This window comes from Megascapheus bottae, chromosome 18 (genome assembly GCF_031878675.1).
Source record: "Megascapheus bottae isolate mThoBot1 chromosome 18, mThoBot2.hap1, whole genome shotgun sequence".
Classification (NCBI taxonomy): Eukaryota; Metazoa; Chordata; class Mammalia; order Rodentia; family Geomyidae; genus Megascapheus; species Megascapheus bottae.
Window position 1 is genome coordinate 17,471,380 of NC_143526.1, and position 16,495 is coordinate 17,487,874.

Sequence of the window (16,495 nt, forward strand, 5' to 3'; positions counted from 1 at the left end):
GCTAAGAGGAAATTAGTGAAGATGAGCTGATTCATTATGGAACAGATACTAACATTGGATCGGGTGTTCCTACAGTTCCTAAGGTTTCTCCGTGTTGATTGCAAAAGCATGATTTAGAATATGGACCTCTAAGCAGAATAACTGGGATAATTACATTGATTGAGCATGTGCTGGACGTTGCTGCTAGAACTTTACATATATTGAACCACAGGGTCGCTATCAATTCTCAACAATCTCCCATGGGAAGTATTCCCCTAGTTACAGAAGAGGAACCCAAATAGCATAAGCTGTTCCTGGCTCACTAGAAAGAACCTACCTATGAACCAGGGTGTTCTAGCATCAGAATCCAGCTGGCCGTTACCTTCCCTGTACTTCACTACACCCAGGGAGAAAACTATATAGTTGCCAGAGTCTAGAGAGATTTCTTTAACAGCCACAACAAACTCCAAACCTCTAGTATTGTAGTACTAGATAACACAGAAACGTTATCACCAGGTGCTGTTTCATGTTCATCCTTTGAGAGAGGAGTTAACATGCGTGGCTGCTCACAAGTGCACAGTCAAGATAATAGGTTTGAAGACCACATGTCATAAAAGGTGTTTGGGATGAGTTGAGAGTGAACTAAATGACTAACTGGAAGATTTCTTGTCAGTCATGGGACTTGAACTCTGGGCCTGGATGTTGTCCCTGAGCTCTTCAGCTCAAGGCTACCGCCCTACCACCTGAGCCACAGTGCCACTTCCTAGAGCTGACATCTTAGGCAGATACTCAAAGGTCCCTTGCTGGATTCCCAGGTTTATTTTCATTTCATCAGCAGGTCGTAACTGGAATGAATCAGCAGCAGCTTCAGGAAATCAGGCTCATATATAAACATTCGAGTGGTCTAAGGATGAAGCCTTGCTATAAAGGCCACAATCTCCCCTTGTGTAAACCCATCAGCAGAGTCTGCAGCATCAGCCAGGAAGGAAATAACAGGTATCAGAAGGGAGGGTAGACTGGTATCTCCAGGACCAACTTAGCTCCTGTGATTCAGAACTGATCTTTTGGCTGGGAAATAGCATAGCTCTTTTGGGTCTACTAGAGTGTGTCATAATGCAGCTTAAACTAGCTTTTGCTGGCTCACACCTGTAATCCTAGCTAATCAGGAGGATGAGATCTGAGGATCACAGTTGAAAGTCAGCCTGGTGGAAAAGAAAAAGTCTGTAAGACTAGTATCTCCAATTTAAAAGCAAAAAAGCCAGAAGTGAGGGTGTGGTCAAGTGGCAAAATACTAACTATCCTTGAGCAAAAAGCCAAATGAGAGTATGAAGCTCTTGAGTTCAAGCTTCAATACCACTATATGCACACACATGTGCCCAGACTACCTACCACACATTCACTAACACACACACACACGCACGCACGCACCTTGATTATTCTTCAAGGTAATTAATCATTGTTCTGTGCAAAACAAGTCATAGGAGAAGCAAGTATAAAAGATCAAATTCTTCTTGGTCATATACTCCACTGGCATCTTTTTGTAAGCTAATTTGTGCTCCCTATTTTGTAGATAATGAATACATTTCAAAGTGTTTGGTGACTGCCTAGCTAGCTAACTCCAATTATACCACTGATCAAAATATACTTGCTATGTTTTTTAAGTATGCTTTTCCATTGTGATTGCAATGTTCTCGAAAAGTTGGAATACATAAAAACCTTTACTATAGGTGCATCTCCATACCTTTGCACCACTGCTCAGAGACACTAGCTCACTTGAGACAAAAGTCAGTCATTCTAATCAAACTCTGGCATTCATTTCTCTTATCTGAAAGTGACAGCAGGAGACATACAAAGAAGAAATCCCCTTTGGTCCAAGTCTTGGTAATGAGAAAGCAGACTTGAGAGCACACAATCACTGCTACCCAACACCTGAGACTCAGCTACCACAGGAACTTATAGGGCAAACACATGGCACTAATCAGTTGGGCCATTTGTCTCTACCACCCCACCTACAATCTGTGCTCCATACTTCATGGACTTAAACACCATTCCACTGCATTTCATTAAAAATTGAGCTTAATTTCACCTAAAAGTGCATACCCCCTCTACCATGTATAGGGAAAGCAGCTTGCGCTGTGGGGCTGTGGGGCTGTGGGGAGCAGCTGCTGAAATAACATGTAGCTACTCAGAGATTCAAGGCACTTGCCATTGCTCAAAGGTAGGGTGCAAATCTGTATAGCAGTTAATTAGTTTAGCTTTCATATCAACTGTTCTGAACTATAAAGGAAGTTTCACCAGCTAGTTTCCAATAACCAAGGCTAAAAACCAAAACAAAGACAAAAATGCTGAATGAAAAGGCTCAGAGATTTGGCCAACTGTTGGCCATTTGGGAGTAACTGAAAGCTGCCCCCAAAGCACCCCTTGATTGAAATCAATTAAAAGAACCAAAACACTGACCTACTGAAGAGAGAGCTTAAACATCCCACCTACCCAAAAAATGCCCAGAGGAAAGTCTCAAAGCTTCTAGAGGTCTCATGAATATTCTGAGAATTTAAAATGCATAAGGAAAGGAGAGGTGCTGGGAGGGAGAGAGAGGGGACAGGGGGAAGGGGGTAGAAGGGGAGGGAGGGAGGAGAGAGAGAGAGAGAGAGAGAGAGAGAGAGAGAGAGAGAGAGAGAGAGAGAGAGAGAGAGAGAGAGAGAGAGAGAGAGAGAGAGAGAGAGAGGGAGAGAGAGATCTGCTTCTAAATAATAGTAGCTCTCCTGTGGCTGTGCATAGCCTTCCAGGATTTGATTTTCAAGCTCTTTATTGAAATTGTTCAGGTCTTTAACTGATCTCCTGAGGACTCAAAAGCCTTAGCTAATTACACTTGGCTAAGATATGCTTGATGAGATGAGAAAAACATAAAGCTTCTGAAAGGGTGAAAAATCTCTAACCATCTGCTTGGTGGTGTTACCAGTAGAACAATAGGGGAGAAGACATTGGGGCAGCTAGCTAGAGTGGAAAGGTACAGGATTTTGTTTAATTACTGGATCCGTGAGACCATTACAGCTTGGAATGACAAGAAAGACCTGGCCCCAACAACTTTCGAGAGCTAAAACTGTGACAAACAGCACTTGGTAAATAAGGAAGGCCAAAGTTAAATGGCAAAAAGAGAAAAAAAAATTAAAAAGTTAAAGTCAGGTAAGCTGGTGTAGGTAGACATTTTCAATGAGAAATCACAGGTAGTTTGTAAAGAGAAGGGATCCCTTAGGTTTCAGAACATTGTACTCCCCATCACTGTTACCTGTGGGCTCTCAAAGGCACATGCAGACAGGGCCTTGTGACATGTGCTTTCCTTTGATGAGACAGTTGCTTCTGTTATACTTGGCAATCCAGGTGAACAGCCTGCATTTAGCTTTCAAATCAATTCCCCAGGTGTTGACTCAATATGGCAAACAGCTTATGTATGTTGTTCTAAAAGCTCCATACATCTTGCTTTTTTCCCTCCTATCTTTTCAAAAAAAATAACGTATCCCCTCGAAGTCAGCTGAGAAACTGTTAGACTTTGGAAGACACAGTGACTTAATACCAGAGAGGGGACTGTGTAATCTGAATTTATTTTCACTTGGTAAGGGTAACTCCAGCAAGCTGTAGGAGAGTTAGGTCTCAAATCCTAGTTTGTTCTTCCCCGCCCCAAATCCTTACAGAAGGTATGCATTTTTGTTGTTATTGTTCTCATTATTCCTCTTTTTCTGTCTGAAAAAAAGAGTAAAACTACTGAAATTCTGGGGAATTTTTTCCCCTTCTTATTTCCTATTCATTGAAAGCTAAGAAGAAAAACTCATATATTTAAAAAAGTATATACAACTCACATGCATATATTCACATGCTTTTGCAGTACATTGGGGTTATGACTAAAACACACACCATGGCTTCCTCACATAGGCATGGAGTTCTGGTTCTCTTCCACATTACACCTCCCTTGACCACAACAGCGTGTCCATTCTGTAGATACAAGTCCCTAGTGGGTCCTTTCTCTCCTCTGGAGAAGAATATATTTGCTTACCTGTTCCAGTTTGTAGATGCCATCTGTATGTACTCCTTGTCTTGCCATTTCCCCCGTCACGAGAGCCAACCTCTCTTCTTTTACCTTTCTAACACACCTCCTTCCCCCTCTCCTACTTCCCACCTTTCCTTAAATACTTGTGAGTACATTGGCCTCACCTGAGCCTGAGTGCTCCCTTAGAAGTGTAACTTAATCAGGTGTGAAAATACTAGTTGTACAAGGTTCCAGAGATTAGACTTGAATGCCTTTGCAGGGCCAGTGTTCTGTTTACTTCATGTAATAAAAATGTAACAGTAACATTCTATGTCCTCTTCAACTCCATATTTTACTTAGTGACCTGAAAGTATTACTTTTTGTTTTTGTTTTGGGCAGGTTCTGGGCTTAAATTTAGGGCCTGAGTACCTGAGTTTTTTGTTCAAGGCTAGAACTCTACCTCTTTAACCATAGCAACAGTATAAACTTTTCTGGGGGGATTTTTTGGGGAACTTTACTATCCAGGCTGGCTTGAAATCTCTATTCTGAGATCTTAGTTTCCTGAATAGCTAGTATTTATAGGTGTGAGTCACTGACACCTGACTAGAGCTGAAATTTTTATTTTTTACATTTGTAAGATATCTTATGGAAATCTACCTATGATGTAATCCCTTAGGTAAGAGTTTGGAGATATAAATTTGTACATATGTATATAATACACATATATACACATATAATGTATATACATATATAATACTAATATAGATACATGCAATATATTCTATAATCATATCATCTAATATTTTTTCTAAGTACTAGATTTTACATAATTCAATTTTCTAATTGCATGAAGGTATCTATAGTATTTTGGAAAATGAGAGAATAAGAGTAATGTAAGACAATTTAAAATATTAAACATACCAATTTAAATACATACTCATTGAACTTATAAGTCCATATTTTAATATATCAATAATCATATACTTTCTAATCTTGAATATTGCTATTTTATGAACTATATTTGTAAATCAATGAAACATGAAAAGGCAAATTAGTATAAATATTTAAGCAAAAAGTTAAATATGATAAAAATATTTAAAATATATCTGACCAGGAATAATGGTACATACCTATACTTCCAACACTCAAGAGACTAAGACAGGAGAATCATGAGTTCAAAGCTAGCCTGTTTACATACTTAAACGCTATCTTAAAAAATATATACATTGTCTAGTTTTTACATTTTTTACAACTTCTTTGTAGTTACAAAAACTTAGTTCCAAGCCTGGAACCTGTGATTTACATCTATAAGACTAGCTACTTAGGAAGCTAAGATTTGAGATTTGCGATCTGAAGCTAGCCCAGGCAATAAGATCGATGAGTCTCTCAGTTCCATTAAGCTACTCAAAAAAAAACAAACAAAATTTAACAAAAAGGAAGTGGTTCAAATAGTAGAGCACAAGCCTCAAACAACAAAAAAACCTCAGAAACAGTGTCTAGGTTCTGAGGTCAAACCCCAGGATAGCACAGAAAACAAAATTATTTTCAATTAAAAAATAAGGGGAATAAATTATGACAACATCTCTGAAAAATGAACTGAAGTGCTTATAGTATTAAAAAATGTAGATTCTAACAATGGTATGATATTTAGTGTTTAGCAACAAGACAGATTCATCTCAACATTTCCCTTGAAGATTCAAACAATGAAATAAAGCAATCATGTACAATCAACTCAAATCTCTTGCTATTAAAATGCTTACCTCCCTTTGTCTTTTTTTTTTAAATCATTGAAGCAGATGTGATAAAAATAAATGTAGTGAAACATTCAGGAAGCAAGTTCCCTAATTGTTTCCATCTTGATTATAAAAACAATTTGAAAGGTAAATCCTCACAGTGAAATCAATGAAAAAAATAATTAACATTCAAACTGCTTTCTATACCACCTGCTCTTTACATACTGTGCCGCAATGAAGACACCTGATGTATGAAGAGCACTGAAAAGAAATAGGGCTTCCTTCTGAAGCAGAGAGACAAGCAACACTTACGCGTAAAATACAAATCAGATGGGGTCCAGCCTTGTATACATTCAGGCGGGTTTGGAGTTTTCTGCACCTGATAAGTCATGAGTAACTGTTGTCTAGATCCACATGCATAATATATGGCATAATAGTTCTCTGGGCATTTTTAATTTAATGTCTTTTTATTTAAATGAAAGCTGAACTGTTACCTTCATGGTATCTGAATTTAAGGCAAATGTTTCAAGCCGTATGCCTATACAAGGTAAATTTGGAGCCAACATTATTTGGCATGGAACTATGTCACAATCATTACCACCACTAATTGTCATACCCACTTACATTGTGGACTGGACTCTTACTTGTAGGTTCTGTTACTTACACGGCTCTTCCATATAAATGGTTGTGGGTATAGTCTTTAGTTCATGGTCCTACTGTGAATCCTACTTGCACTATGCTAACAAAGATCAGTTCACTAGGGAGTAGGTATGAAATCTCCCATGTACAATGGTGAAAGAAAAAAAAAAACCTCCCAAAAAACAACTATGCAATGAAAGCTAATGCTTTATCCTAAGAGAAAAAAGAGCCAAGAACCATTAGGTTGCACAGATAACAACAATAAGTCAAAGTAAGAGCAGGACTCTGAGTTCAGAGATTCAGGAGTTACTTGATTCCACTGATGGCCTGAAATACTTGGGGTCTAGGACAGGTGGCTTTGGGAAAATTGTCTCAGAGGCTAATGTACATGGAGCACTTTTCTTTCAGTCTTCCAGTTCAGGGGGCAATGTTAATGGAGTCTGTGCTTACAGACCATGACATTTAGGTATAGACCCTCGTTTCTGGGGGAAACATGTTATGTGTATGCACATCTGTATGTGTGTGTGTGTGTGTGTGTGTGTGTGTGTGTGTGTGTGTGTTGAGAAATACATCATCATTTTGAAGATCTGGTCAAACTGAGAATGGTCTGATTTCAGGTAATTTTGGTTATGTTGATACTTTTTTTTTGCCAGTCCTGGGCTTGAGCTCAGGGCCTGAGCACTGTCCTTGGACTTTCTCAAGGCTAGAGATCTATCACTTGAGCCTCAGCACCATTTCTGGCTTTTTTGTATGTATGTCGTACCAAGGAATTGAACCCGGGTCTTCGTGCATGCTAGGCAAGCACCCTACCACTAGGCCAAACTCCCAGCCCCGATACTTTATTTTTATATAAAGACTATGATAGTATTTGTTTTAGGTTTGGCAAATTTACTTTTTGAACCCCCAAATCTGAATTTCATATAAGTACATATAAGTTCTATACCAAAAGCTTAGACAAGTGCAATAAATACAATATTTTGTGGTCTTACTGACTAGTCTACAATTTAACATAAAAAACCCATAGGGATCAATGATGGATAAAGCCATCTGGCTGCATGTGAACTGCCAGCAAGTCTCAGGTCTATACAACATGGGATGGCCAGGACATCCCCTTACTTAGCCTTGGGTTTTCATTTCTGCTCTGACAAATTCACCACTCTGGTTTTCATTGGCTGCTTGGGCTGCCAAAAGAGAGCAAGAGTGGTTGCCCTCAGACAAAGTGGACTAAGTGAAAAATGGTCGTGAGAGACCCAAAAGATCATTATAAATCATAAGGCAATCTGTTCATCAAGCAGATAAACAAATTGTAAGTGTCTATGAAACATGAGAAGGGGTATCAATGTTCAAGAAGTAATGTACCTATTACCTGACGAATGTAACTGTAACTCTTCTATACATTACCCTTGCAATAAAATACAATAAAAAAGAATAAAAGAAATTGGTGTCTATGAGCCAAACATCAGAGCATCTAAATATATATAGCAAATGGCTATATATATTTTTATATATTATATATTATATATATTATATTATATATATTTATATATATTATCCAGAAAGAATATAAATAAGGAAATATCAAATTTCACAATACTCTTGAGTAAATGGATATAACAGAATTTTTCTTCCGTCACAGGATATGTATTTCTCTCAAGTGCACATAGTATGTTCTCCAGGATTGACTTTATATATGGCCGCAAAACAAGACTGAAATGAAGTTCCAAAAGGTAAAAATCATATCAAGTGTCATTCCTGATCAGAATGATGTGAAAGAAAATATAAATAGGTGACTAGAGAAATTTTGGAAAATGTACAAATACCTGGAACCGAACATGTTCCTGAGCAACCAAACATGTCACAGAAGAAATCATAGAGTAAATAAAAAAATACTGAGACAGACAATATAAACACTTGGGAGACACAGTGATATCAGTATTAAGAAGGTGATTGTAAGCACCTACATTAAGAGAAAATGAGTGAGGCATTAGTGGATCATACCTCTAACGCTAACCACTCAGAAGACTAAGGTCTGAAGGTTAAAGTTCAAAGCCCACTCTGGGCAGAAAAGCTTATAAAACTCTTATCTCCAATTAACCAGCAAAAATCTATACGTAGGTGGTGTAGCTCAAATGATAGAGATCAGCCTTGTGCAAAAAAAGCATAGCAAAATTGCAAGGTCCTTAATGCAAACTCCAATACTGACACCTACCCACACACCCACACCCACCCCCACCCCCCCACACACTCACACACACACACACACACACACACACACACACACACACACACAATGTGATTAGTAAAGAATGCCAATAACAAAACAGACAACAACAAAATAAACCTCTTGAAAATGAAACTTCTTTAGAAAACTAGAACAAATGTGTTGCTGACATGAAATGTAGTTGGTAAAGTTGACTTCATTTAAAAAGATGAAATACCAGGACTTCCTTCAAGCAGCATGTTCTAGTAAATTCATCTAACAAGATGCAAGGTTGGAAGGGAAATCAAGTCCAAGTCTGAACAGAGTTTATCATTCAATTTTTCATAATATTCTTTTTATTATAATATATAGAGGGATTCTTGTTATATTTGCCAGATAGTAGGTGCGTTACTTCTCACACATTGATACAGCTTCTCATGTTTTTGTCCCCATTTCCCTCCCCCCACTGTCAATTTTTCATAATATTTTGTGTAAGTCTAAGAAGATAACTACACAGTATGATTCTCTCTATAGCAAAGAACACAGGCTGGTTATGAAAGCCCAAGTGTTATTGATCTTACATGTGGCTACGTTGCCAGTACAGAGACTGTTGCAAGAAAAGGCAAAAGGGCTTTGTCAGCAATGCATGAATCCCATAAATAATGGAAAACACCAAGGACTCCACTGTTGTGCTTTGTGGGTAAGTCCTTCATGGAGCCGAATGACAGGTGCAGGAGAAAAATTGTCTCACTCTTGAAAAATTCACTGAGAAATGAAATTAACAGCCAGAATTAACAGCCAGAGAAGCTATGGAGATGGAAATCCAGCTTGATTCTGAGTAGATTTTTTTGTGTGTGTGAAAACCTAATTTAAGCTCCCTTAAAATAGCTTTAGGAAATAATTAGCTAGCCAACTATTGGTATACTAATATAGAATATGGTTAGTCTGCATTTTTATCCTTAGCATACAATAAATAATAAACCTAAAATTTCAGCTCTCAATGCATTGGTGACCGTTGGATCTCATTTCATTCTTGTTTCATTAAGAATATGTGCACTCAGAGTCAGTCTTGTAAAGCAAGTTTACCAAACTGGAAATGCTTATAACTATGTTATTGAGTTTATGCCCCTCAATACTTTCCTAGAAAGGGAGTTACAACAAGGTAAAAAAAATGCCAGCAATTCCCTGGCCAGGGATAAGAGATAGTACTATCTACACACTTTGTCTCATAGTTACATGTCGCAGCAGGACCTTAAGACATGATTATTCTTTTCACTGATTTGCTCCTAACACATTACCTATATACATGTCATATTTTTCTAAGGGTACTTTAGACCACACTTTAAGTCTCTGTAAAGATTTTTCAAAGTATCACTGTTCCATATTGTACTCATTAATTGACATAAACAAACAGAGCCAAGTATATTCATTCAGTGTAATACTAAAAGGAAAAAAAACTACCATATAGTAATAAAATGCAAATGGAACAACCATGGCATATGTTGATCTTATTGTGATTTTATGTCACATACTCATAAGCTCAACTGGGAAAAAATCTTACAGAAAACATTTAAATGTTGACTGTGTACAGATGTGGTATTTACAGGAGATCCCTTTTAGAGACAGTCTCCTTTAATTCTCTCCTATTTGATTATTCATGTAAATGGTATTATTCTTCTGGATTTCATATGTGCTGCAGATCCTGCTGGGAAAGCACCAAACTGGACTCATTTAGGAAAAGGCAACATGGCTGTAAGAGAAAAGCTGCCATATGTGAGCCCTTGCTTTATGGCTGTTGAAATTTTTGTATTTTAGGTCTCTGAGGGACATGTCCATTGTGCTATTGTGTAATTTTATCAGCATGAGCTTCTGCTGAATATTTTTTCCTCCTTTTCAAAAATCCATATTTGAGTAGAACTAACTTCCAATCTAAATGTTGCAACATCTGTGCTCGTACACCTGGGAGCCATGGAAGATCTGTCCAGAAGATTATCAACATTTTCTAATTATATAAAGTGCTGCAAAAACGAGAGGAAGAAGTTACACAGTTTTCTTGGTCTGGAATGCTTTTTTAAAGGGATTATTTTCTGCCTGTTTTTTTTTTTCAACATCAACATCTTAGAACTATAGAAAATATTTCTAGAAATGTAATAGAATACTTGCTACCTCTGTTTAAAGATACCCAGAGGATTGAATGGAGGACCTTGTGCATTCTAGGCAAGTACTCTGTAAGTGAGCAAAATACGTAACCTCGTTTTTTTTGAGCAAAGGTGTATTTAGCAAAGGTATATTTAATAAAGTAGGACAAAGCAAGGAAGAATAGAAAGGGAGAAAGAAATGCACTCTGCTAGAGGAGAGTGGATACCATCAACCTCAGGGTCTTTCAAGTTCTCCTTTTTTTTTTTTTTTCTTTGTGGGGTGTGGGGCTTGAACTTGGCCTGGGCGCTCTTCCTGAGCTCTTCAGCTCAAGGCTACCACCTTGCCCTTTGAGCCACAATGCCACTTCTGGTTTTCTGATGGTTAACTGGAGATAAGAGTCTCACAAACTTTAGTGCCCGGGCTGGCTTTAAGCAGCAATACTCAGATCTCAGCCTCCTGAGTAGCTAGGATTATAGGTATGAGCTACCACACTCATTGACAACTACTTTTGTAATCACTGTCTTACAAGTGAACAGCCTGAATCAGGTAAGTCAAATCGTTTGCCTAGGGTTACCTTTCGGTCACTGTTGGAGAAAAGATACCACAGGGTACCCTTCGCACCCATACCCACTTACACACTGGCCATGTTGAATTTTGGATATGATTAGAATGTTCCCAAAGTCTTAAAGTGTTGAAATCTTATCAACATTGTTTAGGTATTAAATGGGTGCAACTTTAAGTCTGACTATGGTCTGAGAGGTGGGACCTTTGAGAGAAGTAATTAAGATGACATTAGTTCATCAGGATGGTGACATCAGGTCACCATGATTGAATCCTGGTGACATTATAAGGAAAGGATGAGAGAGATCAGACCACAGGAGCACAGGTGAGTGGATACAAAGTCCCTTGGCTCTCTCCATATGATGCATGTGTCACCGTGGGTCCCTTCTGAATTAAAGATCATCAACAGATGTGTGTCCCCAGCTTTATAATGCCACATAAAGGAGGTCAAATTGATTTCTATTTTTTCATAGAAAAAATATAATTTCACCTAGTCTTTGGTATTATTAGCAACATAAAATGGAAAGAGACAAGTAGTTTGCTTTTATGTAACAGAATAGCTCTTAATTCTCACTTTGATGCAAGAAAATAAGATAATAGGATACATTTGGATTTTAAAAGTTTAGAAATGAGAAATCTTCAAGGTAGACCCAGGTAAAGCTCTATTAATAAAAGACAGGAAGGAAAAACACAGTGAATTCAAGCCCACTGACAATACATTCTTGCAGTGGGAAGTCAGATTTAAATAAAGAAATGCAGTTTCAAAAGTTACTATAGGCGAGCATCAGAATCTGACCTTTCTTCTTTCCCATCTGCTCTTCCACATGTACAAAGAAAGAAGGTTAATGTGTGTTTAACTCTTCACTAGTTAGTATGAGCTGCCATGCTAGGCTAGAAGGGGCTAAATGAGGGCATTTTCTTCATAAGTCAAATTCAAAAGAACATGTCTGGCTGCTGGTGGCTTAGATTTGTCATCCTATCTAATCAGGAAGCTGAAATCTGTGAATCACAGTTCAAAGCTAGCCCAGGAAGAAAAGTCAATGAGACTTTAAGGAAACCAGCAAAAAGTCAGAAGTGGAGCTGTGGTTCTAATGGTAGAGTACCAGCCTTGAGCAAAGTATCGGAGTGAGAAGTCTTGTGTTCAAGCACCAGTATTGGTATAAACAAACAAACAAACAATTGAAAATATACCAGTTGTGTTATAACTTAATGCATTTGTTTTTCCTCAGATATAGTATACAAAGTAAATTATCTCTGCAGTAGAATAATTAAGTATGTAGGAGTCCCTGTTAGGATTTATAAATTCTCTATTGTCAAAATATATCATTTATTTGACTTTCCAGGAACATGGTTACCTGAGGCTGAGCTAGGACTTGCAATAGAGGGAAAAGTTAGAAGAATCATGAACATGTCAATAGGCACAAATATAGTGGAAACTTTAAAAAAATGTCAAAATCACTTAGTTCAACAATTAATGCCAATGTCTCTGTCAAAAAGAATCTGCAATTAATTAGTTGTAATCACAATGGACCTGGTTTTACAATGGACAACATGTCTGTGTTTCAATTTGGAAACAAAATAGATAATGGGGTTCTATACTAAGATCTTCAGAGTCCTCACCCTGAAAATGCTCTACAAATACGTGTTTATTGAAGCCATCCAGATTTATGACATAGTACAGCAAACTATTTCACATGAGCATTTTAAAGGGGTTGTTTTATATTTGAAAATTGGATTAAGTTCTTCAATAAATGCTAAATTCCTGGATAATATCATTGTAAGAAAGATTTTCATAAAATTTCTCTTTACTCCAACTGATGCTTTAATATTCTATTGTTAATTCCTTTGGTATCTTCAGAAATCATTGTATTAACACATATTTTTAACAGTACTCAATATAATATTAGCAGACAAAGATAGGAGGCAGATATTCTACACATGTGTCACAGAAATTGAGTCTTAATCGATACCAAAAGGATACAGGAAGAGATCAATACATAGTGGTTAATTTATTTATAAAGCTATTTTGGATGTTCTAGAACTTGTATTCCCCCAGTGTATAATTTTCATTTCTTATGGATTCTCTAAATAATATAGTTTACTCCCAACATGATAGTTAAAAAATAACTGTAGTTAAATTATAAAACCATCTTTGGTGTATCTGGAAGGACAGAAAATATTCTTAGCTTCATCTTTGGCTACTCCTTGATTTTTTTTCTAGTTTTAAAACCAGGTTTAGAGCTGTAGACACATTCATCCCCCCACCCTTTATAACTGTGATTAAATGAGGATATCTATGGGACTTGAGTTTTAAGCAGGGAATTTAAAAAACTGTCGTATTTCTAATGGGTTAAGAGCAGTCCTACCTGTTCCACCTTGGTTTTCTTCTTCTTCATCTGTCAGTGGGATCACTTCTGGTTGCTCCACCATCATGGCCTCTTCCTGGTTCGAAGCAATCTCTAAATAGAACAAGGCAGAATGATACTCAAGGTAGGGTATAAGGGAGAGTCTTTGTGAAAACACAGTAACAGTTCCTTTTCATCCTTCCAAGTATCCAAAGCACAATCTCTCCTAACCACCCTTCAGCTACTCTCCCCTAACACACATGAGTGCCACACACACACACACACACACACACACACACACACACACACACACACATTTTATCTAGCATGGCCATGACACACAGCTCCATCCATCAAATTCTTGGAAAGAAATAGATGCTGGCTTCAATACCTTCTGTTTCCATAGATGAGCTCTGGGACTCGGTCTCCAGTTTCATTTCATTCTTTATGGATTCATTCTCTTCTCCTGTTAAAAATTGGCGATTGAAAAATAAAAGAAATGTTATATTCCTGGTTTGAAACAGCAAAACATTTAGAAATCATGCTTAGATGACAGAGATCAGGTCCTAAGTTCAAGCCCCAGTACTGGAAAAAAAAATAAAGAAAGAAAAAAAGAAAAAGAAAAGATAAATCAGGCTTAGAGACAGAAAATAATTGAGAAGTTGAAAGGTGTAATATAAATTCTCAAATCATCACATTTATATCAAGTATTTATGTGAAAAAGCCAAGTGATTTGTGTTAAAGAAAACTTCTCTTTACTGTGATAATACCCAATTTATGAGATTCTGGACACAAGTAGACATGCACTGAAGGTTGTAGAATTTAGAATTTTTAACTAATTCCCAGGTTGTATGGGCTACTTATATTTAACTACCTTTTAAGAGATAGATGTGTGTGTGAGTGTGTGTGTGTGTGTGTGTGTGTGTGTGTGTGTGCGTGCGTGCGTGTGTGTTCTTATACTGAAGATTCCAAAAAGGAATTAAAACCTAACTTGTACTTTAATTCTTTCATCAATGGGACATTTTAAAATGTTGAGTTCTGGGTCAAGAGTTTGGCCTAGTGGTAAGACTATTTGTCTAGTATGCACGAAGCCCCAGGTCTTGCTACCACATACATAGAAGAAGCCAGAAGTGGTGCTGTGGCTCAACTGGTAGAGCACTAGGCCTTGAGAAAGCACAAGGACAGTGCTCAGGTCCTGAGTTCAAGAACCAGGACTGGCAAAAAAAAATGTTGAGCTCTGTAAGGATATGAGGGTTTAATGATTCATATATTCTCTTTGGTCACTGATGGGACCAAGGGAAGATCAGAGTAATTCACCAATTCCTGATAAGTTAAAGATGATTATTGAGCCTTATGAGATTTTAAACACTAAAATATTGATTACAGAGAAGAAATGACAATCTGTTTATTTTGCCTCATACTAGTAAAAGATCTTATGCTTTGGGGCCAGGTGCATGATCTAGAGGTAGATTGCTTGTCTATCATGCATGAAGTCCTGGCTTTGATTCTTTGGTACCAAATACCCAGAAAAAGCCAAAAGTGGTGCTGTGATTCAAGTGGTAAAGTGCTAACTTTGAGAAAACTCAAGGACAGTGCCCATGCCCTGAGTTCAAGCCCCAGGACTGGCAAATAGGTTTTGTGCAGAGACTATGTCACTGTCGAATTTTTCAAGAAAAAGAGCTAGAATTTGAGATAGACACCAAAGAGATATGAGGAACATGTGTTCTTGGCTCAGCACCTTCCCTGTGGTGCAGAGGCTTTTACTTGTCTCACTAGAAGACCTGGGGAAGGTGGTACTTCCCAATCTGCGACCAGGTGACCCCTCAATTATAAGTTCCTACTTCATTGACCTCAGGCTTGTTTAAAAAATGGCCCTACCTATTGGACACTGGTGCATGACACTTGTAATCCCAGCTACTTGGGAGGCAAAGCACTGAAGATCTCAGTTCTACGTCAACCAACGCACAAAAACCTGTGAGATCCTTACCTCTAATTAATTACCAGAAAGCTGGAAGTAGACCTATGGCTCAAGTGGGGGTGAAAAGTCCAAATGAAAATTGTGAGACTCTAAGTTCAAGCCCCAGTCCTGGTGTACATACACACACATACATACAAAGGCCTTGGGACAGACATGATATGTGTATTTGAGTAGAGAAGTTGGAGATCTATTGCATGTTCCATTAGCTCTCTTCTTCCTGGCACACATGTGGGAAAAAGAAAAACAAGCCTAGCCAGTTATAGGTACTTCAAACCTGTCTTGTTGATAGCCACTGAGACTGTCAGACTTATTGGATACTGGAGCAGTACTGACTTAACATAATTCTTCCTCTTTCATACAGTTATTCTTAAATTACCTCCATGTTACTTTTCCTCGCTTCACTCTCTGCCTCTCCAGACTGGCAGAATCAGCACCTAGATTTCTAGGAACTCTCTATTTGATTTATATGAATGATAGAATCTGAGAAGCACAGGCCTACCAGATGTAAGTGGAACAGTGAATTAGTGACCCCATAGCAATGCCAGACTTTGCTACACACTGCACATCCACTATCTCTAATCAGCAAATTAGCTGTGAATTAGTGTTCTGATCCTCATTCTACTTTCACCACTCAATATGAGATCTGTGCCACCACAAATGCCAATTTTCTGTTTTGCTTCATCTGGAGTTTTTATGTTTGAGTGGGGGCTGAGGTTTGAGCTTAATGCTTTAAATTTATTAAACAAGGTCTCTAGCACATGGGCCACATCTCTGATTCTTTTGTTGTAGTTTGTTTTTCAGATAGGGTTTTGTGCTTTTAGATAAAATACCTAGATCTTCTTCCTCCTACTTCTCAAATTTTGTATTTCTGTATCCTAAGTAGCTGAGATTATAAGCATG

The 16,495-nt window shown here is 37.8% G+C and overlaps 1 protein-coding gene across 1 annotated transcript in view; it reads right to left on the minus strand.

Annotated features, from left to right (window-relative positions):
- Positions 1–16,495, minus strand: part of Macrod2 (mono-ADP ribosylhydrolase 2) — a 1,707,616-nt gene that overhangs the window by 47,531 nt on the left and 1,643,590 nt on the right. Inside the window, exons 15-16 of the mRNA XM_090352924.1 lie at positions 14,009–14,083; positions 13,639–13,731 (exon numbers count right to left, since the gene is read on the minus strand). Coding sequence (XP_090209050.1) covers positions 13,639–13,731; positions 14,009–14,083 — 168 coding nt within the window. The remainder of the gene's footprint in view (positions 1–13,638; positions 13,732–14,008; positions 14,084–16,495) is intronic.